Here is a 26,585-nt window from a genome sequence, read left to right as displayed (position 1 = left end):
GTAGGGTTCTTGTTTCAGATTTTTAAGATGGGGAGTGTCTCTTTTCTGTCAATGGGATAATTATCCAAGATGATGCTGTGATTAGAAGAAATCCAAATGGTGAGCCAAGAGAGAAAAGCTCAAAGTCAGAAAAATGGCGCCACTGGGTCCCATGTCTAGAGTGGGAGGGTAGGCTAACAATGCCAACATATCTGAGGTTAGAACTCAGAAAATTCACAGATAAGTCCTGAAGTAGAGTGTGAAGTGGTAGTGTGTCCACTTTTACAGCACACATGTAGAATCCTGGAAAGGGGAAACCTAATTTATGAGGTGCTGGGTAAAAGAACTGGCTGAATTGGCTAGCTTAACTTTGCAAAGGAGCCAGGAAGTTCCAGGCTTTGCCAGACTCCCAGGCAAAGGAGATGCACTAAAAAAAAGTGAAACAAGAATTTTTAGCTTCAACAGATTTATTATTTAGCTAAAAATGTAGTAATAATCACTGTCAAGTATCTGTCAGGGAGCATTAGTTTTCCTCATCCTCTTTATTATTGTTACTGTCGGGTCAAAAATTAAGTTACAGTACAGTAAGTAAAAAGATGAGTTGAAATGCAAAGCAGCATATAATTGGGTGTCAGTGGGGATCTGTAGTGAGAGGATCAATAGCATGCTTTGGAAAGGAGAACAGAGTTAAAATGAAATGGAGTGGTTTGTGAAGACTTCTTGGAAATAGGTTCCCATGATGGTTATTATAAACTGATATGTTTTGTGATCTTCATTATAGTTCAGAGCCAAGGCAAGAAGATGACTATCCACAGCCTATAGACCCTATAGACTGTAGAATGAGCCCATGGGGTGAGTGGTCCCCCTGTGATCCTTGCCTCAAACAAAGGGTGAGTATTCGTGTCCATCCCTCCCAGTCTCCCCAGTGGAAAACTGCATTTCTGATATCCCCCAGGAAAATGACAATGCAGCCAGGAGCCCCCACAACCTAGGAAGAGAGCTAACCATTGAAATGCATGTGATTAACATGGCCAGCAATGCCAAATGGTATACAACAGACTGAATGAGTGTCATGAGAAGTCATCTGTGCAAGAGACTTTAAAAACATCAACTTTAAGTAACTCCCATGGCTGCTTCTGACACTTAGGTTCATTTTGGGATATTTTTTAGCTACAAGAGGCTACAGGAGGGCAGTTGGCTACAATGGTGTGAGCACAGTTTTAGAGTATAACCTTTCTTTGGCATTAGATGGTCTAACCTTTCCAGCTGGTTTGTGCAGTTTCGCTCAAGAAGCATTGAAGTCTTTGGACAATTTAAAGGGAAGAGTTGTCATGATGCTCTGGGAGATAGACAAGCATGCGTGCCCACTGGGGCTTGTGCAGAGGCCAAGGATGGCTGTGGAAATGACTTTCAATGTGGTACAGGTAATTTTGGCTCTGCAATTACTCACTATGGGCTTCTTGGTGCTAAATAAACCATCCTGTCTCTAGGAACACATTTCCACCTGTCCAGCAAGGGCATCTATGTATTCTATTCTGTAAAGGGATTTTAAAATGGGTTTGGCTGGTACATCACCTGCCATGTTAAAGAACATTAGATACCATGAAAGAAAGAAACAGAAACTGATATTCAACATAGTGTCTTTGCTTGTTTTGATCACAGGCAGGTGCATAAAGAGGCGACTTCTTTGTAATGGTGACAATGACTGTGGAGACTTTTCAGATGAGGATGAATGTGACAGTGACCCCCGTCTGCCCTGTCGTGACCGAGTGGTAGAGGAATCTGAACTGGCGCGAACAGCAGGCTATGGGTTTGTATTTCAGGATGAAAATGAGTAGAGAGGTAGGGAACTCTCCAACGCCCTCACGGTGAAAGCCATGAAAGAATTTGTCCAATGGGTACAGCTTGTAGAACCTTTGGGCCTAGATTCTCTCTGAAGGACATTTGAACCAAAAACAAATAAATGTCTTGGGTTACTTTTTTAAAACTGCTTGGCCCAGGGAGGGGACAAGACGATCAGGGTGTTACTTGTAGGTCCAAGTGGAAGTGAAATATCTCATGTAAGAACATCAGGAAGACCACAGCAATGTGTCAACATTTAGAATGAAATGATACACAGTAGATCTGGACATTTGAGTGGAATACTTGATTCACAGGAAGGCCATCACTCAATGCAACTTGTTTGAGAAATCCATGTTTCAGAATGTTAAAGTTATATAAAAGGGCTAACATTTAACATGCCAGTTTATAAGTACAATGCATTGTGACTTAAATTACTCCTCTCACCATTCTCCCCATTCCTTCCAACCTCATTCCTCCCATCACTGTTCTTAATTTCATAGGCTATGCATTGAGTATTATGACTGCATTCTCCACCTTTTCTTCTCTTCACTTTTTCTACTCCCTTTCTTTTAACCTCCTGCCACACTTTTAAAGTATCAGTTTTCTGTCATTTATTTTGTTGGACTTGAGTTCATTTTTTTCTAAGGAATTATACCATTTGAATGCTCCTCTGCAATGCTATACTTCATTTAATATATTTGTATACACTTGCATACAAACCTATATGTGTTTACTTCTATACTTATAAATAGATCTCCCATCCACATGAGAGAACACTTTATTCTACTTCTTTAATCTAAAGAAAAACAAAATTCTAGGACATCACACACCTGAAACTAGATAAAATATTTCATCATGCTTTATTTACTCCATAAAGTCATAAAGCACCATTCACATATTACCCACAATGTTGAGAATTGACTCAAATGGATTGTCCTGGTCCTTGACTGGGGCAGTTCCCCTTACAAAATGGCTATGACTGGTATATGGGCTTGTACAAAACCTGACAACCGAATGAATCACTGCAGGCTTGAATGAGCCCCAACTCCTTTTTCTGCTTTCTCAGAAAGATACTGCATGTCTACAGTAAAAGTTCATTACTATTTTATTTTGCTTTATTTGAGATCCAAGAAAACAGTTTTATCTTTAATCACAACAAAGGAGCTTGAAGCAGGGACTCATTATGTCTTATTTATACTCAGTATAAATTTGTATTTTGTCCTATAGAAAAAGACTACAAAACTTTTGGCCCACTATGCAAAAGAAAAAACAATCATTTATAATCTATTGGTCTCCTTTGTTGAGAAAAAAAAATGGTTAGATAGCATTTGCCAAGGCATTTCCTAATAAGACATCCAGAAGGCTGGCAAGGAACCCTGAGATACCTCATGCTCTACCGCAGTCAGGCTTGGTGTTGGGGAGCATCCCAGGGCTAAGCTTTCAAGCTAAGAACAGGAGCCCCAGCCACAGAAAAGGGCAGACGCAGAAGCAGCCCTGATAGAATCAACTCAGCAATGTGGTTTGTTTTTTTTAAATTACATGATCTGTTATTACAAGCAAAAATGTGTTACAAATTTAGCCTTCATAAAGCCTATTATTCTACAACAGTTTTCATTTGCATAAAACTTTCTTGCACATCTCATCCCTGTAGATTGTAATATTCCTGTGAGGTCAGTGAAGGAGCAGTTATATTCATGTTGCCCATGAAATTACACATTCCTTCTTTCTCATTCTATTCACTTTGCAAAAAGAAACTGAATGAGATCATTGTTTTCATATGTGGACATTCATCTAAAATTGTAGTTTTCCACCACACTACTTTATCTGTCTTTCTCTCTAAAACCCTCATCTATATTTCTTCCAGGCCACTCTAAAGTCCAAATGTCAGTATCTTATCTGTAAAACAACGCTAGCTTTAAATACACTCCTGAAATAATCATATATTACCCAGATACTGGAAGTAAGAATATATGAGTAAAAATTGGTAATTGATATTTAAGAAGAGACAACACGGAAGAGTGTACTTATTATAACCTTTAAAGCTTAATATTAAATATTTACTACAATAAATTGCCATTGTTGTACAGAACAAGATACTTTTTGTGAAGCAGAAGTGAAGAAATAAACAACCTCATCATAGTAACAGCTTTTAAATTGCCCCAGTTGAGGGCAAAAACTCAATGAATCCTATCTTCAATCACATGCAGTCAGATTTCTTTTAAATAGGAAAATCATGAGGGCTTCACGTAATTAACTTACATTATTTTTATTTGAAGAAATACCTCACCCAAAACATTATGCCAGTAGGATTCAGTAGTATCACAAATCTTTCAGACTCTTACAGGCATCTGAAATCCTCCAGAAGTGTTTAGGGAAATCTTCCAACCCATCTTGCATTCATAAAAAAAAAAAAAACCACATAAATCCAAACCAGCTGTAAATGATGTACAATATGCAAGGGATTACTTTCGTTGTGATCTAAGCCTAACACCATGTCTGTGAAGGGAGCTCTCTTGCTAGTTCACCTGGCAAATTGGATCTTCTTATGGTTCTAGATGCAGGTGTGGAAGCAAGCGCCTCTAAGCACTACCAAAGAACACACATTTTGAAAAGTTCCCCAGGTGATTGCTTTCTGTCCATGAAAAGTTCTCCTATTTCTAGGCAGAAAAAAAAAACTTGGCTCATTCTAGCCTAGCCTGGATGTCTCTGTAGTGGTGGAATGGAGTCCAAAGTTTTTGAAACATCTCTTCCTCAGTTGTGCTCTAGCCTGTGGATCAGTTTCGTTGTTCACTTTCCAGATGAAGCCAGATAAACTGTCACTTTCCAATTCTATACAATCATAACCTTAGATCTAAGGTATGCTTGCTTTGGGATATAGACAACCTCTCCAAGGAAAAATCCAGTAAATGTAAAGCAACTGTTTCTCAACTAATAACTATTAACTAACTCCAATTTTCAACCTGTACATGTACTTTTCTTTTTATAAAATTGAAGCCTCAACTGTATTCAAGTTGTTGAGCCCATTCTCTTTTCTTCTATTTTGTATATTTCCCTCCTAAGTAAAGTAACCTCTGATTTTACTACAGTATTAGAAAGCTAAGACCCATCTCTAAATCCTGGTACTCTGATGCTTTGTAAATTAAACAGTCTCTAATGTTTTTTAATCCTAAATGTTGAAAGATGACCTAATCAAGTGGAATGCCAATATAACTCATTGTTAGAATTCTTTCATGGCACTAGATCCTTGACCAGAACCACAATAGATCAATCAGTAAATAAACAAACAGTAGTACATGTGCAATCCTTTTTTAAATTATATTTTTATCTTTAATTATCCTTTAATTATGTTTTTATCTTTAAATTGTTGTACAAAGGCATTATGAGTCAACCAAACAGTACACAAGGACAGTGCATCTTGACTAATGCCATCCCGTTTATCATTCTCCCTATGCATAATCTTTTTTGTGATATAACTCAGAAAAAAAAATTAAAAATTTGATGGTACTTTATGATAAAAATTCCTCTACTCCTACTTACTTATTCACTTAACTAACATTTATCATCATTCACACCTATAAAAATGGAAGGAAGGTATAGCATTGATTTTGAAGTCTGGAACTTCCTAGATCATGTAATATTCATCCCTGAATGCAGAAACTAATCTGCTAATTTGAGAAAAAAGGCCATGCGTCTCATTGAGATACCTTTCCAGTATAATTTTACTTAGGTATAGTAATGATCTTTTAAATTGTCACTACCAGTAATGAAGATTTTTAAAAATATTTACACTTTGGTCAAAGAATAGTTACTATTTTAAATTTAAATTAATATCTATTTGAGAGTTTCCTGTATCGAACATTATTAAAAATAAACTACTTGGGCAAACAGATATTGATACATAAACTACCTTATATTAGGGTAGATTTCTGTGGGAGATTGAAGTCGTTGGTCTCTATAGCATTTATGTTTATTAAATTTGCTTTTTAAACGAAATTGAAAAAATTACATATTAAAGTAATGATCAATAGTATGGTGAGGAATTACATCCTTTGCAGCTATTCAAGCTTGAAATGAAAAATATTAGGTGTCACACTAAAAATGCACAAGAATGCATAGTTTATCAAAAGTCAGTTGTAAGGTATTAAGCAAAAATTTGTGGAGAAACTACCCAAACACATATCCTACACATTTTAATCTCAGGCTCTGGCCCACACCATTCTTCTCGTCCTCCCATCCACATCCAAGTTGGCCCACCCTCAAAGTCCAAGTGGAATCTTCTTCTTCTTCTTCTAAACCTCTTTTTATCATCTTCCCATGGAAACCTCTTCCTCTTGGAAAATTTGCCTCATGCAACATTTGCATGTAGCACTTATTTGGCACAAAGTATATTCTTGTTGTACTATTTTAATAATTGAATACATTTCCAAATTCCCAACATCCAAGAAGTTTTCATGAGAGCAGATCTTGCATATCAACTCTCTTCATATTATTCTCTGTATCATGAACAATATACAACACATAACTATAGTAATCATCTAAGAGCTAATCTTTGTTTAAAAAAAATTAATGTCATTGTTCAGTGAAAGTATAGAGATACAGAGTCTCTTCAGTGTAGATACAAAGACAGAGTTGACCATTAAACAAAGGTGTAGTTGAGCTATTAAGAAGCATTCACGCATTATTTCTGTTCTATGTTGTATGTCTTTAAAGTAGAAGAATTGTATTAAAATCTCAATGAAACAGTAAAAATTAGTAGCTCATAAGATCTGCAGATCTGCCTCCAGTTGCCATTGGTAAGATATCTTTGCTTCTCACTGAGGTTTGGAGAGAGACTAGGGCTGTTGCAGTCCGAAAAAGTAGAAGCTTCCTGTCAGAAGCCCTTCTCCAAGATGATGTAGCAATTACAAGAAAACAAAAAGAACCACACAAGGCCTATTCATGCCCAGACTCTGCAATGACCTACTATTACAATTGCCTGCCATTGGCCAAACCAAGTCACATGACTGAGCACCAAGCGTAGGGTAATACCTTGGGGAAGATGTAGCTGCAAGGGGAGGGGGGGGGATGTTGAGGAATGAGGACCAAAATGTTAACCTACTGTGAAGGATGAAATACTAAGAAAGTAAATCTTCAGAAATGTCTTCTTTAATCCAAGTAAGATATAATAAAGAAGAGTAACTCGTTCTGAACCAGATTTTAAGAATATGATTTGAAATTGTCTTGTTAGCTCCTACAATATTGCTTTTCTTATCCCTTCTTCAACTTAATAGTTGAATTTTTAATAGTTAGAATTTTAGCCCTATACTAGACCTTCAGGCTTATAGTCTCTCTTGAGAAATATATTTTTAGTGGGATGGGCAATGAAAGATGATTGATTTTATCTGTATCTCAGCCGTGACAAAAATACATATCACTTTCTTTCCTTTAAAGTTGAGCCATAATATTTAGTTTTTTGTGGATTCAAAATTTACTAAAATATATTATAATATAGTATATATAATATATAGTGTATATATAGCATACACCATATATACTATACTATATATAGTATAGTATATACTATATATGCACTATATATACTATACTACATATACTATATAATACCTATATATCTATATCTGTCTATATATCTATAGATATACTATCTACATGTAGATAGTATATATACTATATACTACACATATAGTATATATAGTGTATACAGTATATATTATAATATTAAATGTACTACTTATTTGAACATGTGGCTCTTATGCTAACTGCTGACAATAAGAGAGTCTTTTGATTATTTTTCTCATATTAGAAATGGGTATTTGATAAACCATATACTCTTTTTAATAAATTTATCTAGAAGTCACTGTTTAGACTTACAATCCATCTCATTAGAGCTAGAAATATGGTCTAAAGCAATGAATAAATTTTTGCTTTTGTGCCAGAATAAGTGATAAGTGGAAGATCCATCTCAGTCTGCTTATTTCAAAACCACTCATTCCTCAAATAACCCAGACAACAGTGACTGTCCTTCAAATTAAGAAAGGCTTACTTAACTAAGAACTACTTCCTGTGAAACTGGAAATCAAACGTCTTCGGAAAAGTTGAGTAAGATTCCTACTTATGAATTAAAGCTTGACAAATAAAAGGAATTGCCTGGAGGAAAAATGTAGGACTTCTGAGAACTCCTTGCTGGGATGCTGAAATTCTTGTATTCTATTGGAAAGGGGAATAGGAATCTCATAAGCCTGAGGGGAATGAGGTTTTTGACCACAATAAGACAGCTGGAAGCAAAGCTTATAGAGAAGAAGGAGAGAGAACAAGGAGTCCCAATGTTGATGGAAAATTCCGTGTATATGTGATACTGCCCCTCTGAGATGCCTATTTTCAAATAATTGAAATCGTTGGTGCTAAAACATTGGCTGTTGGTTCACTGAGAGAGGGTAGGTAACACTCCAGGAAACAAGGCACCCCATGTGCCGCACTTACTGCATGCCTTTCTTTTTTTTTTTTTTTTTTTTTGTTTGGCCAGTCCTGGGCCTTGGACTCAGGGCCTGAGCACTGTCCCTGGCTTCTTCCCGCTCAAGGCTAGCACTCTGCCACTTGAGCCACAGCGCCGCTTCTGGCCGTTTTCTGTATATGTGGTGCTGGGGAATCGAACCTAGGGCCTCGTGTATCCGAGGCAGGCACTCTTTCCACTAGGCTATATCCCCAGCCCCTGCATGCCTTTCTTTATGCTCTAACCAGTTTCCTCTCTGCTGAAACATTTATAAGGCCGTCCTAAGGTAAAATTTCTGCCACTTACAATGAGCTCAATTGGATAAGCTCATGTTTCTGTTCCTGATTGTATCCGGCACATGCGGGGTGATGGTGACATGGTCTCCTTTTTCCTGGCTACAGGGCTACGGTACTTTAGCTATGGTACTTCCATGGCTGACGCTATTCTGTTCATTCCAGGATCAACATTTTGGGAATGGATCCCCTAAGCACACCTTTCGACAATGAGTTCTACAATGGGCTCTGTGACCGGGTTCGAGATGGAAACACGTTGACATATTACCGGAGACCTTGGAACTTGGCATTTCTAGCGTATGAAGTAAGCAAAGGCATTGTATTTCTGCTTTTAGCTGAATGTCATTTCACCAAGGTTAATAGCAGATACAGTGGGATATGCAAAGAAAGAATTTAATGTGAACAGAAAACTCACTTAAAGAAGAGGAGGTATAGATAGATTGGATCTCTTTACAAACACACAGGCCTTCATACCCTCAGTAAAACTTACCCAGGAACAAAGATGTGACAAACAGCTGTCCTGTCAAAGATTCGCTTGGCATTCTGCAGTAACTAAAAGTTATGTTTGCACTGATTTAAATAGTGATCACATTGATTCCATGTTATCATATTATTTTTTCTTTTTTGATATCTTCCCCCATGAAAACCTACTCTTGCATTTCTTTTCCTTCAGTATTTTCATAGAAAGAGGACACAGTGTATCTATTTTCACTCACTTCAAACATCCCTAGATTGGATGTCTGGTTCAGTGGGTTTATACTTACCACCTTCAGAAATGTCTTCTTTTATCCAACTAAGATATAATAAAGGAGAATAATTAGCTTTATAATAATCTATTTCTTGAAATGGTCTTGTTAGTTCCTACCTTATCTAGTTATTGCAATGTTCTTGTTGTTGATGACAAATGGAAGCTCTCTTGCTCTTCCATAGATAATAATAACGTTCACATCTGGACTATTTGATTTAAAACTTGTTTCTACAAATGACAACAGTGTTATATTTTTGTACCTAAGTTCAGCATGAAATCAATTTCCCACAAATCCAATAGAAACATTTGAATGGTTGATGTTTCTCCATAACACTATGTTTATCTCCTTTAAGCATAAAACTTTATGAGAAGATAGTAGTCTATCTAAAAATATTTTCTTGAATAGAAAACAACACTCATAATAACTCAGGCCATCATTGATAAGACAAAGGTTATTATTTGTGTTGTGGCTTTTTTATCTTGAGTTCTCATATCTGAATCTTGCAATTTTCCTTACCTTCAGAGATTTTAGCTGCCCTATAGAGGTGATAATTGTGTGATACACAGAGTGAGGGCTGAGGAAACCCCAGGGTTGGCCTTCAGTAAGTAGGGTTCCTCCTAACCACAGTCCTGGAAATATGTTTCAGCATTTCATAATGTTTTAGATTTTAGAAAGGGGATACTATTAATTCTATTACTGTGTTAATAAGAAGTGGCAATGGTAGGCATTCTTACATCGGTTATGATCTCACAGGAAAAGACTCCCCTTTTAACTCCTGGGTGTGAGGTTTGCTAGGTCTTATGGTCTGTGACCTAATTCTGTTGGACTACTTTCCTTCTATACTTACGTTGTTGAAAGTTCTTATTTTTTAATCATAAAAGGATATTGACTCCTGTCAAATGTTATCTCTGCATACATTGAAATGATTCTGCATTTTTAATTTTTATTTCATCAATGTTCAAAATTATTGACTTGCAAATGTTAAGCCATCCTTACTTCTTAGGAATACATCCTGCTTGATAATGATAAAGATCATTTTAATGCATTGCTCATTTGAGTCTGTTTGTAATTTATTGAGCATCTTCATACATTTTCATTGTGGATCTTAGCCTATAATTTCCGATTCTGCTGGTGTTTCCCTCAGCTTGATATGAAGGTAATGCTGATTTTGTACATTTCTCACAGCTGGGAGAACAGGCCAACACAGCCACTATGAGCCACTATATCCAGCCATTGGTTAAAAGGAAGTCTCATGAATTTTTGTGCCTGAGCTAGCCTTAAACAACTTCTTGATCTCTGCCTCTCCCAGGTAGTTAGGGTTATAGGCTTGAACCACCATGCATGGTCATCTTTTTCATGCCTAATTCCTGTCTCTACTTACTCTTAAACAACTGATTTTTGTGTGTGTTTAACACATTTTGTTATATTCTTTTAGACCAAAGTTGATAAAAATTTCAGGACTGAAACTTATGAAGAAGAGATTTCAATATTCACTAGAGTCATGCAAGAGAAGATGTCAAGTTTCAATGCAAATTTGGCTATAAAATTAACACCCACTGAAGCAAATGATGATAACAAGGAAGAAACAACTGAAAAAGCACAGTCCTCAAACTCTGATTATTTCTCCAGTGCTTTTCGATTTTCATATTTCAAAAATGAGACTTATAAACGATTGTGGTCTTATTCTTCACAGAAGGTAAGAGTAAAACTGTAATATAGAGAATATAATGGAATATATTCCACACTGAGGAGACATTTCTTTATTCATTTAAATAACTTAATAATTGTAGTTTTACTACAGGCAGGCAGGTCCTGAAATGGCTACTTAGAATACTTTTTTTTTTTTAATGAATCCTATTAACAAAGTTCCTTGTGAAGGCTTAGCAGAGGGAAATAGACAAAAACAATAAATGTAACAGCAAAGAAAAGAAGCTATAGAATATAAAAAGTGATCATTGTCATGGTAAGAAAAGAAAACTAGAATAATAGAGGGAATCAGGGGTGCCCAGCAGGTGACAGTATTAAAAAGTAAACTCAAGATATGTCTCACTGAGATGAGGCCTAAGCAAATATTTGAAGAGAAGAAAATCTCCTACTGGTTTGACTTGGAACATGTATTTATAAAAGGAACACAACTAGGTGGGGAATGTGGTTTAGCGGTAGAGTGCTTACCTAGCATGCATGAAGCCCTGGGTTTGATTCCTCAGCACCACACAAATGGAAAAAGCGGGAAGTGGCGCTGTGGCTCAAATGGCAGAGTGCTAGCCTTGAGCAAAAAGACACCAGGGACAGTGCTCAGGCCCTGAGTCCAAGCCCCAGGACTGGCAAAAAAAAAAAAAAAAAAGGAAAACAACTAAGGAAAAAGCCTCCAAGGTAGAAAAAACATAATATAATAATTTGGTCACATCAAATCAAAAGGAGAAAGGATTAGAAAGTTCACTTTGAATTGAGTCATACATACCATCCTTCAAAGCTAGTTGTATAGGGTAGCTTTTTCTCTCAACCTATTTGAGGATTTCACATTGATCACTGGCATTCTCTTATAATTGAAATGGTCACTTTAGGCACTCTGTGGAGAAAAGCACATGAATTCCAAGAGCAAAACCCCAAACCAGGCTTGTTATACTTACTGTAGGCATTCTGTGGCTTTGGTGACAGTTCAGATGGAACAGTGATAGTGACAGTAAATTTTGAGGGACTAGTATGAAAAGTCCAGAGGGAAAAAGGATTCCTCATTCTCGGTAGAACCTTATTACTGAGTTTGTTCCATGGATCTGTAGAATTTACATCCAACTACAACCTGAGATTTCACCCCAGATCAGAACTCTACTGTAATGAGATTCTCTATACAATCTCCTCACATTTTACAATTTGAGAAGCAATATCCTGAAAAGAAAGAAAAAAGAAGGCACTACTCAAATAAGTGATGGCCTCTGTCAAATGTGTAGACATGTCAAAGATGAATATGCTAATCTCTAGCCTGAGGGTTACTAAGGGCACTGAAGGTCATTGACAAGACAAGTTTTGTCTTAGTGAAAACAGCATTGTGACTGGATCAGATTTAAGAGAAACTGGGAAGAGAATAACTGGAGATAAAAATACATAGAAAACTATTGCAAAGAATTTGGCTGCTAATGAAGGCAAGAAATAGGTGACAGTCAGGCAAAGGAGGACAGGAGAATGTTTTCTGGTTGCTTTTAGATGGAAGAAACAGGGCTAGGAATGTGGCTTAGTGGCAGAGTCCTTGCCTAGCATGCATGAAGCCCTGGGTTCGATTCTTCAGCACCACATAAACAGAAAAGGCCAGAAGTGGTGCTGTGGTTCAAGTGGTAGAGTACTAGCCTTGAGCAAAAAGAATCCAAGGACAGTGCTCAGTCCCTGAGTTCAAGCACCAGGACTGGCAAAAAAGATGAGAGAAACAGCCACATACTTGGATGGGAATGATCTCAGACCTACCTCCAACATAAATAGAGCCAAATAACCTCATATGTCTTTCTTTCTCCTAATCCCAACATACATGTCCTTGTTTTAGCAATAATAGAAAGGAATCCTAACATACTTTGTGCATCTTTGAAACCCACTGACAAGGACTATGCAAATCAGAAGACAGTAGGTAGTTCATATGACACATGGAGTAAGATCCTATAAAATTCGTGTTAGGCACTGATCCACACATAGACCCTTGAAGTTAAGTTATTTAAGCCACATGCTTCTAGAATGCAAAAAACTTAGTGTCATGTCCCTATGCACCAAAATGTACATCTAAAAAGAAATAAATATTTTAAATGCCCTCACAACTACCACATGTTAACCATAGCAATGGATCACAGGATCCATCTACAAAATCATGCTATCACTTGCAGTTTAGTTTTGGCTTAGAACAGGATTAGCCATTGAAGCCCAAGTTTCACTGCCCTAGTTTTCTCTTAGAAATCAAAGCCATCATCTTGGCCTTTGCAATATTTAACTGTTGAATTGTTGAGGTGAACTTGAGCTTCACGTTTAAAATATTGTCTTTCTTATCTCCATCATTAATGTCTGAAAGAACAGATCTATGCTGTTAGTAAAGATGGAGACTATTTGTAGGGTTCAGGGCAAATAACTCCATTGATCACTTTCCATCAGTTTCCTCATCTACAAAATAAAAGATTGACTCTTCTATATAATGTGTGCATTTCCTCCTACAAGCAATAGCTTTATATCAATTTAATCATGCGTATTTTTCTTACAATAAAATGCAAAGACTTTTGATAGTAGATCCATGAGTTTGGTGATTCTATACACCTTCATAGGCACAAAGATGTATCTCTTCAAACAAGATGTAGAACATTCTTATTACCCCAAGGGAACTTCATGATTACCTTCACATTTAATTCCTTACATACTGAGGGGCAACTACTGAGCAGATTTCTCTGTTCTACAACTTTATACGAATGGAAGCAGACAGTACATATTCCTTTGTGTATCACTTCTGCCACTTAGCACATTTCTGAGATTTATTTTGTTGCATGTATCAGTTTATTTTCCTTTAAATTGATTTCTGGCTAGTATGTCATTGTGCAGACATACCATAATTTACTATCAACTCCCCTGCTGATGTGCATTTGAGCTCTCTCCCATTTTAAGCTAACTCTGCATACTGTTGTTATGAAGTGCTATGGGTCTTTCTGTGGACAATGTTTTCACTAATCTTAGGAAAGCATGGGTGGATGTGTTTCACACTATGAGAAACTACCAAGCAGCCCTCCTGAGAAGCAGCATCATTTTCCACTCTGGGCCAGCAATGTCTGAGAGTTCCACTTGCTGTGCAGTCCTCAGGAACAACTGAGTGTCACCGTGCTCAGTGGTATCTCATGGTCACTAATGGATACTCTGTTCCGATGGAAATAAATGTTCTGCTTTATTGGCAATGATCTTAATCTCTCTTTTTCAACTCCTCTCCAACAAAGGGAAAACAATTTCTGCATGTGAAAGGAGTTGTTCAGCTGGGAAGATTTTTGATGAGAAATCGTGATGTTGTGCTGACACAAACTTTCCTAGATGATATAGAAGCTCTGCCCACCACCTATGAAAAGGGAGAATACTTTGGGTTTTTGGAAACGTATGGAACCCACTACAGTAGTTCAGGGGTTCTAGGAGGACTCTATGAACTAGTGTATGTTTTGGATAAAGCCTCCATGAAAAAGGAAGGTATGCTTTGAATTCAAATCCTGACTACAAATATTGTCTTGATTAAACTTTATTCCTTTGCTCACATATTCCAATATTTAAAGCCTTTAGAATACCGAATCTAAATGTCTGCTTTGAAAGAATTCTCAAGTGTCCCTTGTTGCCTAGAACTCTATCAAATAACACACTGATGTCTGCCCTGAATAGACATATTGACTTGATAGTATCAGTGATTTACCACATTACATTAGAATTTAACATAAGAATTTTACATAAGATGAGGCTATGAGTAAAATAATGTTAAAACGCAAAAGAAAAGTACAATAATTATAATTTGCATGGCATATTACTTAAACAATAGACTCATTCAACTTATATATGATGGTATCTGCCAAAGAATTCAGCATTATAAGGAAAGTGTCTTTTGTAGTTTCTTTTTCCTTGGGAGAGAAAGAAGTGTTATTATATGAATAGTACATCTTAAATCAATGATGGAAAATTAATTTTATCTTGTATGATGATAATTGTAATGTGGTGGTGGTTGAAAGGAGTTCATTTTGAGGAGGTTCTGGCAGGACTGTGTGTGTGTGTGTGTGTGTGTGTGTGTGTGTGTGTCCGTGTGTACGTGTGTCCTGGGACTTTTTTGTGCTTGAGATTAACACTCTGCCACTTGAGCCACAGATCTACTTCTGGTTTTCTGGTGGCTAATTAGAGATAAGAATCTCACAGACTTTCCTGCACAGGCTGGCTTTGAACCTTGATCCTCAAATCTCAGCCTCCTGAGTAGCTAGGGTTACAGGCGTGAGCCACCAGTGCCTAGGGGCAAAAAGATTTCTTGTGATCAGGAGTTCAAGACCAGCATGGTGACACAGAAGACAGTATCCCCTAAAAAGTTAAATACATTTTTAAAAATCAGTAAATAAACAAACTAGCTGGGAACTGTATTTATATGCTTGGAATCCCAGGACTTGGGAGGCTGAGGCAGGGCAAGTTTTTAGCAAGCCTGATGAGACTGAGCACCATGATGAGACCTTGTATCAAAGAGAAACAAAACGAGGCATGGTGATACATGCCTGCAATCCCCATTCCTCAAGAGGCAGAGAGGGGAGGATCAGTTTGAAACCTCTTATGTGAAAAGTAGGAGACTCTATCTGAAAGTAGAGAGACTGAAGTGTGGTTCATGTGGTCGATCCCCTGCCTAGCAAGTAAGAGCTTTGGATATCATTCGCCAGTACTGCTGTCCTCTGGAGTTCGGTCACCAGTACCATCTCGCTCACAGGACCAGTAGATACAAAGTGACTGTGTCAGTATGCTTCAATTATTTATTTTGCAAATGATTACATCTATTTATGATGTCCCTTAGTGAGATGATGCCAACCTATCTCCTCTCCACCCTCACAATAGCTAGGTAAATTGTTACATTTGATAACTCAAGAAAATAAGACTTTGAAAAGAATATAAGGACTTTTCTTTCGTAATAATTGTTTGGGTAGCCACACACCACAGGACCAAAACAAAGATATCTTATATACAAGTTATCTGTTGAAACAATGACCTGAGTCTTCTGAACAATACCAAGTGGTATGGATGTATGCTACAATCAAATTATGACACTGGTTTAGAGAAGCACTGAGTAGCCAGGCTCAGTTGACTTATTACCATGGGGGTAATTAGCTTTGTGATTCTGTATATCCCCATCTGTAAAATAATGATAACAATAATGCATAATTCATAAGCCTAATGTGAAGATTTGATTAGCTAAGACATACAAAATACTTTGAGTGATGATTTTATGTGTGTCAATACGTGTTAGCCATCCTTTCCCCCTTCTCTGGTCTGATCCATAACCTTTTTAATCAAGTAGTAAATTTAACATGATCTTTGCCACAAAATTGACAAGCGGAGGCAAAGGAAATCCTCTAGATTCTTATACAAAGACAGGACAAAACAGGGCAGAATTCAAATGTTACATTTGAATGCAGTCAGCAATGAAGTCTAGTATATTTACAAGCATATTTGTTACAAAATAGCTAAAACTGGAATTTATTTGAGAAGTTGATAAACGTTGTCTAATTCTTTTCAAATAAATGCCTAAAACAGGTGTTGAAATAAGCGATATAAAAAGATGTCTCGGGTACAATCTGGATGTATCTCTCAGTCTTCCTGAAGTTGGACTTGAAGGCAAAGGAGAAGTTAATAAGAATGATTGTGTGAAGAGCGGCCGGGGTAGAGTGGGTACGTGTGGCCTAACCTATTGGGTTCATAACGCTGGGGATGTGTGCCAAAGGCTCTGTCCCTTCACCTGAGCCCCCCTGCCCTCCCTGTATTGTCTACTCTGTTTAGAAAAATTAAAACTGCTGAAGGACTGTTTTTAAGCTGGTCATGGTGGTGCATGCTTGTCATCTCAGCATTAAAGGTGGAGTCTGAAGGATGGAGAGTTCAAGGCCAGTCTGGGACCCATGGAAAGACCTTGTTTTCAAAAAACAACCACAAAACAAACAAAGCAAGTGTGGTATCTTTTCAGCAATTTTCTGAACCACACTAAACACAGATGGCCCATGAAGACATATTTGTCAGTGTCACAGATATATTTTTATTGTAGTCACACAGGTTGGTGGGGCCCAGCTTTCAGGGCTGTCATTCACAAGGGACACATTATGGATTTATATATTTATTATGTAAATTATATTTATAATGTATACCGATTTATTATAGGGTATGTATGTATTTGTTTACTCATATATTTATTATGTGGCAGACAAGTAACCTTGTGAAAAAGTTTCCTACTACCTCCTTAATTTTACCAGGTTTTGAAATGACCTGGTGGCATTTTCATATCTATTAATAAAGGAGATGTTCAAAGCTATCTCCTCAGCCTAAACATCATTTTGATCTCATAGCTCTGATCTTTCATTAATATCATATATCACTGCATAATTTTTAAAATTACAAGTTGCAAAATCTATGTGTATACATATGATGATAAACTATGAATTATTGATATATCTGAATCACCTGTACATTTTTTGTATGCTTAGTATTCCGGAGCTTGAACTCAGAGCCTGGTGGCTGTTCCTAAGCTTTTGTGCTCAAGGCTAGCACTCTATCACTTGAGCCATAGCTCCACTTCCAATTTTTTGGTTGTTAATTAAAGATAGGAGTCTCAAAGTCTTTCCTGCCCAAGCTGACTTCAAATCACAATCCTCAGATCTTAGCCTCATGAGTAGCTAAGATTCTAGGTAGCCACTGGTACCTAGCAACTGCACATATTTTTGGAGATGGCATTTTTCTATGTAATCGAAGCAGTTCTCAAAATTATAATCCTCCTATCCCAGTCCAAGTGCTGAGATTACATGTGTGCGCCACCACATATATTTTCGTATGTATCATTTTCTTTTGGGAAAAAAGAAAAGACTGAAGTCTATAATTGGCTTCTGAGAAGAATTTTGGGGAGAAAATTGCATGATTAATATTTTAATTAAAATTCAGTGGATATACTAAACTTATACCAAAAGTCCTCAATACAAGTGTACCACATGTCATCTTGGTAACTGATGATAGAACTATAAATGTGTCAGTGTAAGTCTTCCTTCTCTTCTCAGTAAACATCACCCGTGACAACCTCATTGATGATGTGATTTCACTCATAAGAGGAGGGACTGGAAAATCTGCATTTGAACTGAAGCAGAAGCTTCTCAAGGGAGCCAAGGCAATTGATGTGACTGACTTTGTAAATTGGGCCTCTTCCTTAAGTGATGCTCCCGTGCTCATTAGTCAAAAAGTAAGGAGTGTTTTATTTTTAAATAAAAGACCATGGTACTTTCTTGTGAGAGCCACCATTGGTTCACATGAAGAGTTGATGTGGTGTGAAAGAGATGTGAGCATTCATATGCATTGCTTATGTAGAGCCTATAGTACAAAGTAGATACCCAACAGTAGTAGTCGGCTCCCATCTGCCTTGGTTGTCCCTTGCTGCTGATGCATATCACATGACCACTTCTAATATAGGAGAACCCCATTGAAGAGTTTTCTTTATTCTTTAAAGGAATGTTCATGAGGATTCTATGAAAGCAAGAAAAGTGAGCCATTCTTATCATGGGGAGTTTCCTTCTGCTCCTCCATCTTCTCCTCCACCTCCTCCACCTCCTCCTCCTCTTCCTCCTCAACCTCCCCTTCCTCCTCCTGCTCTTCCTCTTTATTCTCATTCTTTTTCTCCTTTTTTAAGGATTAAGCTATGTTGTCCAGGTTGGTTTCAAAGTCATAGGCTTAAACAATGTTCCTGTCTCAGCCTCCTGAGTAGGTGGGACAACAGATATGCCATTTTTCCATCTTAACTGCAGTAGTTTTAAACTTATAAATATTTTTGGAGTTCACTGTTGTGCTTATCTGAAAGATAAAAATGTGTTAGCATTACAAAGATATGAATGCCGTTGTTATTTAGCTTCATCTCTCACTCCAAACTAACCAAAAAGGCTTTGTGTTTTTTTTGTATTTAGTCTTTGATGACTGATATTAATAGAATTTTTCTACATTCTTTTTAGCTTTCAGTTTTCCACATCTGCTTCATAACTTTCTTTCCTGTCCATTTCTTTCTTTGTCCATTACTTCAGTCTGATTAGCCTGGATTTCAGAAATGTTACTTTTGACAGTACCAATAAAACTTCATTTACTCAGTCTATTTAAAAACTGAGGCCACCAAAACACTCATTTATGTGAGGAAAGAGCTCAGAAGACAAACACTTAAAATTCTTTTTTTAAGTTTTATTGTCAAGGTGATGTATAGATGGGTTACAGTTACCTACATGAGGTATTGAGTACATTTCTTGTCAAATTTGTTACCCCCTCCCTCATTTTCCTCCCATCTTCCTTCCTCCCTAATCCCCATCCAGTTGTTAATTTCCAGGTCATTTGCAACATATTGCCTTGTGAGTATCACTGTTGCATTGGTTTGCTCTTTATTCATTGTCTTACAATTTTAATGTTCCCCTTTCCTCCCCTAATTCAGATAAACATATAAACAATACTCAAGGTAGCAATATCAAATACAGTGACAACAGGGGCTAAGCCATAGAGAAGAAAAATCCAGGAGAAAAGAAATAATTTCTCAACATAAATTAAAAATAACAACCATGAAAAACCTCTTGTTGCCCTATCTTAAAGTTCATTTCACTTAGGATCATCTTATATGATCATATGTACATAGCTATTGAGTTATTGTGATCCTCTGCTAGGACTATCCTAGACATAGGGTACTAATTATACCAATACTAATTATTATAGGATACTAAATATACCATACTAATTATTACCAGTGAGGGAAAACACGGAATCCATGTTTCTTAGGGCTGACTCACTTCACTTAATATGATTTTTTTCCTAAGTCTTTCCATTTCCTTATGAAAGAGACGATGTCATTCTTCCTGATGGAAGCATAGAAGTCCACTGTGTATATGTACCACATTTTCTTGACTCATTCATCTACTAAGGGGCATCTGGGCTGGTTCCATATTTTAGCTATGGTAAATAATGCTGCAGTGAACATAGTTTTGCTGGTAGCTTTAGTAGGGCCTTATTTATGATACTTTGGGTAGATGCCCAGAAGTGGGGTTGCTGGGTTATAGGGGAGCTCTATGTTTAGCCTTTTGAGGAATCTCCATACTGCTTTGCAGAGTGGCTGAACAAGTTTACATGCACACCAACAGTGTAGTAGTGTTCTCTTTTGGCCACATCCCTGCCAGCATCTGTTGTTATTAGTTTTCTTAATAATGAACATTCGAACTGGGGTGAAGTGGGATTTCAATATTGTTTTGATTTTCGTTTCTTTTATGGCCAGAGATGTTGAGCATTTCTTCATATGTCTGCTAGCCAGTCTTTTTTTTTTTTTTCAAATTTTTATTGTCAAACTGATGTACAGAGAGGTTACAGTTTCATACGTTAGGCATTGGATACATTTCTTGTACTGTTGGTTACCTTGTCCCTCATACCCCCTTCCCCCCTCCCCCTTACCCTTTCCCCTCTTAGAGGTGTTCAGTTCACTTACACCAAACAGTTTTGCAAGTATTTGCTAGCCAGTCTTATTTCCTCTTCAGAGAAGACTCTCTTTAAGTCTTTATCCCACTTATTAATGGGGCAGTTGTTTCTTTGAGGATTTGGGGGGAAGGGGACTTCATAAAAACTTATAATTCTTCTTCTAGGTTATAGAAACATAGCCATTCATATCTATAAGACTTCAAATATGTTCCTAAAGTAGGGCACAGAGAAAACAATGAACAGATTAGTAGATCTCTATATAAAAATTAACTCAGAAGAAATTTCTTTTACCTTATTAAACTTTATTTAAATTCATGAACTTGTTTTGCAGGGGATTGAACCAGGGCCTTGAAAGACTAGGGCAACCTCTCTGAGCTACATTTCCAACCCTTAAGTGCATTATCTTGAACACAATAAGTTAAATCTATGCTGGGATATTTAACATAAGGAAAGCATGGTGATTTAGGTAGACTTTTACATCTGGATAGACTTCAAAAGTGGCTTATTTTCTCATCTGTACAAAGCAAATCGAACTGTCATTGGTCAGGAGCATCAAAGACTATTCTCAAGGGAGGTCATGATCATAGTCCAGAACTAATATTTTCAGACTCACACAAATAAAGCATAGGTTTAGATGTACTAAATCTATTTTAAAAACTTTATCAACTCACCAATTGACACCATCCTTCTAGATAGACTCCCACTATTAGAGGCAACTGCTTATGCCTCAGATTTTTTGATGAGAAGATAGTCTTCCTATAATATTGGTATAAATTTTCTAAGTTGAAAGCCTGGCCTTTTCACATCAAAATGATGTGAAAAGAAATGAAACTTAAGAGTCCCATTAGCCATTTTTTACATCTTACCAAGAAATCCCATATGGTTGGGAATTACCTTTTCCTCCTCCTCCTCTTCTTCCTTCTCTTCTTCCTCCTCCTCTTCCAGTCTATGAGTTTGAAAATGACATTTATTTTATCAAGATGCTACAGATGATACATTCAGTGTAATTATTTTGGATGTCTGAAAGACATCTAAACATACTCAATATCAAGCTATGTCAATGTATTTGCATATTAGCAAGTTTCATGATAGAGTACATCCATTGAAAACATATCTACAAATGGCAGAAAAATAAAAGACTTAGCGAGCATAGGGAACAAAAACAATACTTTGAAATTGTTTCTTAGCAGAAAGCCAAAGTTTATTAGAAAAAGATGTGACTTCCTAGGAAAACTTCAAGAAATGCATTTTAGTTGTTTTTTGTCTGGTTGTGAGATTTTTGCTTCCAGAATTTGAGCCTGATCAGAAACTGCTGCTACTAGGTGTCCTTCATCTTTATCTCTGTCAACTGCCCAAACTCTGTTTCCTCTGTAACTCTTTATTCTGTATCTCAGATTATCTGGCCTTGACTTTCTCTTGAAGGATAAAACAAGATAAACCCCTTTTGTCACAAAATCTAAACAGCTTTGCCACACACTTAGGATGTTCGTGTCAATGTTGGGAAGAAAGTTTCTCCCAAGTGAATAAAACATGGTTGAAATCAGAATATTGTATATTCATCTATGAAGACTCCACTCATGGCTAGTTGTAATAACTCTTTAGATATTCTTGATATGTCTGGATATGAGTACTCTTCACTTAAAAATGTTGAAATAACTTTGCCTGCTTAGAGCTTCTTACTCTTTTCATAGTATTTTTTGCTAAGAGTTGACATCTTTTATGCTTTTGATTTTGAAGTGTAATCTCCATGATATCAGGTATCATGAGTAATTTTTCTTGATTTGTGGGATGTCTCTGTGTGTGTGTGTGTGTGTGTGAGAGAGAGAGAGAGAGAGAGAGAGAGAGAGAGAGTACTGAACTTTGAACTCAGGGACTTGAGCTCTTAGTTTTTTCACTCGAAGCTGATGCTTTACCACTTGAACTACACCTCCATAACCAGCATTTTACTGATAATTTGAAATAACAGTTTCTCATATTTGTCTGCCTGGGATGGCTTTGAGTCATGCTCCTGAGTAGCTAGGATTACAGGTATGAGCCACTAGCTCCTACTCTGTCATGACTTGGTTTGATGATTACTATTGTCTTAAATGCTAACACGACATCTGCCAATAGTAAGCATTCAATAAACTTGTGTTGAATTGGTTAGTAAATAATGGAGTAAAGAGCATTTTACAAGGGCTTCAGTAGAAAAAGGTCTACAGTGTACTATTTGGCTTTCTTGTAGCTATCTCCTATATATAATCTGGTTCCTGTGAAAATAAGAGATGCACATGTAAAGAAACAAAATTTGGAAAGAGCCATTGGAGACTATATTGATGAATTCAGTCCAAGAAAATGCGTGCCATGCCAAAATGGAGGCACTGTGATTCTCCTGGACGGACAGTGCGTGTGCTCCTGCCCATCCATCTTTAAGGGACTTGCCTGTGAAACCAAGAAGCACCAACTGCCTTAGGGTGAGCACTTATTTTGATGTTATAAGGAACAAAATAGTCATGTTTGGTTAATTGACTATGAAGATGAGTTCTGAAATTGATTTGTAGTAATTTGGATTATCCAATTTACTAAAATGGTAAAAATGGATAAATCACCCTTTATATGTCATTTAAACATTTTCTACCTTTATATTTTTTAACAGAAGTAGGGAAAAGCAAGCTATAGCTGTTATATTGCAGTTGTAAAACTGTTTAAAGAAAGCATTTATAAAAGTAAATATCTAGAATTAAGAAATGCCAACTGGGGAGAGGGAAAGGGGGAGGGGGAGGGGAGAATGAGGGAGGAGGTAACAAACAGTACAAGAAATGTACCCAAGGCCTAACATATGAAACTGTAATCTCTCTGTACATCACTTTGACAATAAATAAGAAAAAAATTTTAAAAAAAGAAATGCCAACTCTGTGTCGTACATACATACTTCATGTGGTGTTATATCCAATATATGTAATGTACAAAGCAGTAGATATAAGCATATGCACTGCAGGATTGTCTCGTTTTGTTCTGATTTTTTTTTTAGAAAAGCAGTAATAGATCCAACAGAGTTCTTTGTATCACATTTCTTCTCCTACATCAACAACAAAAAACTAGTTGCTATTCTCTATTTTTAATTTCACTAAGCATCTGGCTGAAGAAAGCTATGATTCTGCCTTGCATTTTAAAACAAAATTTCTGGCATCATATAACTTACTTTTTAACAAAGAATGGCTTTAGCTGTCTTATACCAAGAGGATCTTGATAGGTAAGTGAACATATCTATGATTATTATTTAGCCCTAGTCAAGATTAGTTAATGAGCTTTACATTCTAGGATCATCAGAACTCCCATCTTTAAGCAAACACCACTAACTGTAACAAAATGTCCGAAACACTTATGTGATTGATTCCCTTAAACAAAGATTTGCAGCCTCAGATTTGTCAATCAATCAATCTCTTATGGTACAATTTTTAATAATCTTTTACTTCCCAGGAAACCTGCTTCAAAACTCTGAAAAAGGGACAGAATATGTTTTAAAATCTTAAACTTCAAAATTACTGACTTAAAAATATGTTAACTGTCTCTCTTTTAGCTAAGGTGTCTGTCAGTCCAATGTGTGGCATTTCTAGAAGCATCTATACTCTCCAAGAATCCCTACTCTTTGGTTCTCTAGGTTTTTGTGGGGGGGTTTTCTTTCTCTGAATGTGAAATAGTCTAATGACTTTTTAGTGATTTGTTTTGTTTCAGCTTCTAATTCTCCAGTTTTGAGAATCTTTTGAAATTACTTTTCTACAATTTCTACTTGGTTCTTTTTCAAGCCTGTCTTTGATGTTGTTGTTTTGTGCTATTTTATTTTCCAAGATTACAGGGTTTTTCTCACTGTATCTTTTGTTTATTTAGTGGGTTATATTAAATTGTACACCATATGGTATTTGCTACCCTGGCAATTTCATATACTCACTTAATGTACTTCAATCATATTCACCCTCTATATGTCTTCAAACATGCTAAATATATTCATATGAAAGCTCATTAAGATTCTTCCAGTATTTATTGCTTGTGTCATGCAATTCTCTGCTAAATCTATCAACTTGCTATCAAGGTACTTCTTCTTTAGTTCTTAGTAATTTTTAATTACAAGGTTAGTGATTGCTAGAAATTATTTCTTATGGGAATCTATCTTTCTTGGGTAGTGAAGATATCTCTAGGGTCAATTTGCTTCTTGGGACATCAGATTCTTTTAATCAGTTTTTAATGTAAATTTCTTGGCTCAAATTCTCCATTTTGTTTTCCTAAGTAAGAAAAACTTCTCTCCTCCAATATACAATATTTTACTACTTTGCTAGTGACTTCCAGTTGAATTTTTATACCTAACTCAGGATGGCCTATCAGTCCCTTGCCAAGAGATTAGACCACAGTGAAATCGTTCTTGCTGCATCCTTCTTTTCCACAAGTAAGCTCTTCTAGGCATCCATGTTTCTCTAGGAAAAACAATGGAGGCTTATCTTTATCAATCATGAGACTAAAACCCCTAATATAATTTATTTGTTTCTCCATAACTTTAATTAGCCTAGAATGATTCGCAATTTCTCTTGACTACTGTAGCCTCACTCTTCTTCATTCGTCTTGTGTGTTTCTCTTCCTTGTAGATAAGCGATTATTAAACTGGCTTTTAGGATCTGGGTATGATAACACATGCCTATAATTTCAGAATCTAAAAGGCTGATATAGGACACGCATAAAATTTGAGGCCAATCTGAGCTATATAATAAGATCCTGTCTCAGAACAAACAACGAAGGAAAACACTAAGCAAAACAAATGTCCATCTCAAGTCAATTAACTAGAACTTGCATGGCTTCTTCATCTTTTTTTCTTTTTTCTTCTTCCTTCTTCATCACTAGTTATTATCTGTACCCAGAGTACAAAAACCAAACCAAACCAAAACAACTTCTCTCCTAAACCAAACCAAACAACTTTTTTTCTGATTTCTCTAGGAACCAGCTGTCTGTGATGTTGTGTGGACACATTCACTTTGCTATCCCAATACTCTTTACATCCACCCTACATAAGAGAAGAACCACTTCTAGCCTGGAAATCAGCCTAGGATGACAGTATGATAAAGCATGGTACAACATGATGAAGGAATGGATATCTGGAGGATGACTCAATGTTGAAGTACTGCTAATCATTAACATTTGATCATCATATTTTGTCTTCTCTAGAATCATCAGTCCTTCCTTGTTTAAAAAAAATGGAGCTGTGGGCTTCCCTAGACCCAGACAAGGAAAATAATAACAGACATTTCCAAGTTAAGTTTCTACCACCGGACATCATCTTTGCTGAGAAGTAAAAAGTGACACGTTTGATGAAAATTCTACCAACCCCTGCAGTCTTCGGTCTTGTAGGTCTACAATGCCTGTTTTTCTCCTTTTAAACTCCTATAATGTTCCCATTTTTTATTCTCTCATGAAAAGTCAGCAGTAAAATATTCCAGGACAGTCTTTTTCCCACAGGCAATGCCAATCTCTTGCTAATAAAATAAAACTAAATTAAAAACAGAATGTTGGTTTAAAAGACTTGAAAGTAATTTCCAGACTGCTTTGTATGATTAATATATTCTGCCAGTCCCCTTCCCAAGCCTATACTATGTAATTTAGCCCTTATTTACATGGTTGTTTCACATGGTGATTCATTTATATGTAGATGCATGCATTTGGCAGATTCTGACCACCTACCCCATGTACAGCACTCTGCTCTCATTAGGCTCAGCTGTCCCACTTAACTCTACATGTCCAGGAAGAAAAGTGTGCTGTTTTGGAGCCAAACATTGTTAGTCTAAATCAATTGCCTCTGTTTTACAAATAAAACCCACCCAGCAATTTTGTACCTTCAAATTTAATACCTAGCCACATGAATTGAATAGAATAAGGCTACTCAACTAACTAGCTGATTAAAAATTGCTGTACAGTCTTATTCATTAGATGTCACAATACTGAGAGCTTGAGGAATTTTGGAAAAGTCTGAGAACTCTAAAGAAAGGGGAAAAAGAAAGAAGATCATACAGA

At 36.7% G+C, this 26,585-nt stretch overlaps 1 protein-coding gene across 2 annotated transcripts in view; it reads left to right on the top strand.

Annotated features, from left to right (window-relative positions):
- The window catches only part of C9 (complement C9), a 37,325-nt gene extending 11,231 nt beyond the window's left edge, over positions 1-26,094 (top strand). Inside the window, exons 2-11 of one of the 2 annotated variants that reach the window (XM_048368213.1) lie at positions 761-869; positions 1,259-1,403; positions 1,642-1,789; positions 8,770-8,908; positions 10,789-11,049; positions 14,303-14,543; positions 16,623-16,757; positions 18,125-18,303; positions 22,777-23,005; positions 25,743-26,094. In XM_048368213.1, coding sequence (XP_048224170.1) covers positions 761-869; positions 1,259-1,403; positions 1,642-1,789; positions 8,770-8,908; positions 10,789-11,049; positions 14,303-14,543; positions 16,623-16,757; positions 18,125-18,303; positions 22,777-23,004 — 1,585 coding nt within the window. In that variant the 3' untranslated portion in view covers position 23,005; positions 25,743-26,094. Of the gene's footprint in view, positions 1-760; positions 870-1,258; positions 1,404-1,641; positions 1,790-8,769; positions 8,909-10,788; positions 11,050-14,302; positions 14,544-16,622; positions 16,758-18,124; positions 18,304-22,776; positions 23,006-25,514; positions 25,545-25,742 lie in introns of those variants that run through there. The other variant, XM_048368215.1, reaches the window with a different exon arrangement.
- Positions 26,095-26,585: the final 491 nt, after the last annotated feature.

Source organism: Perognathus longimembris, chromosome 19, assembly GCF_023159225.1.
Source record: "Perognathus longimembris pacificus isolate PPM17 chromosome 19, ASM2315922v1, whole genome shotgun sequence".
NCBI lineage: Eukaryota > Metazoa > Chordata > Mammalia > Rodentia > Heteromyidae > Perognathus > Perognathus longimembris.
This window is presented reverse-complemented; position numbering and strand designations above follow the sequence as displayed.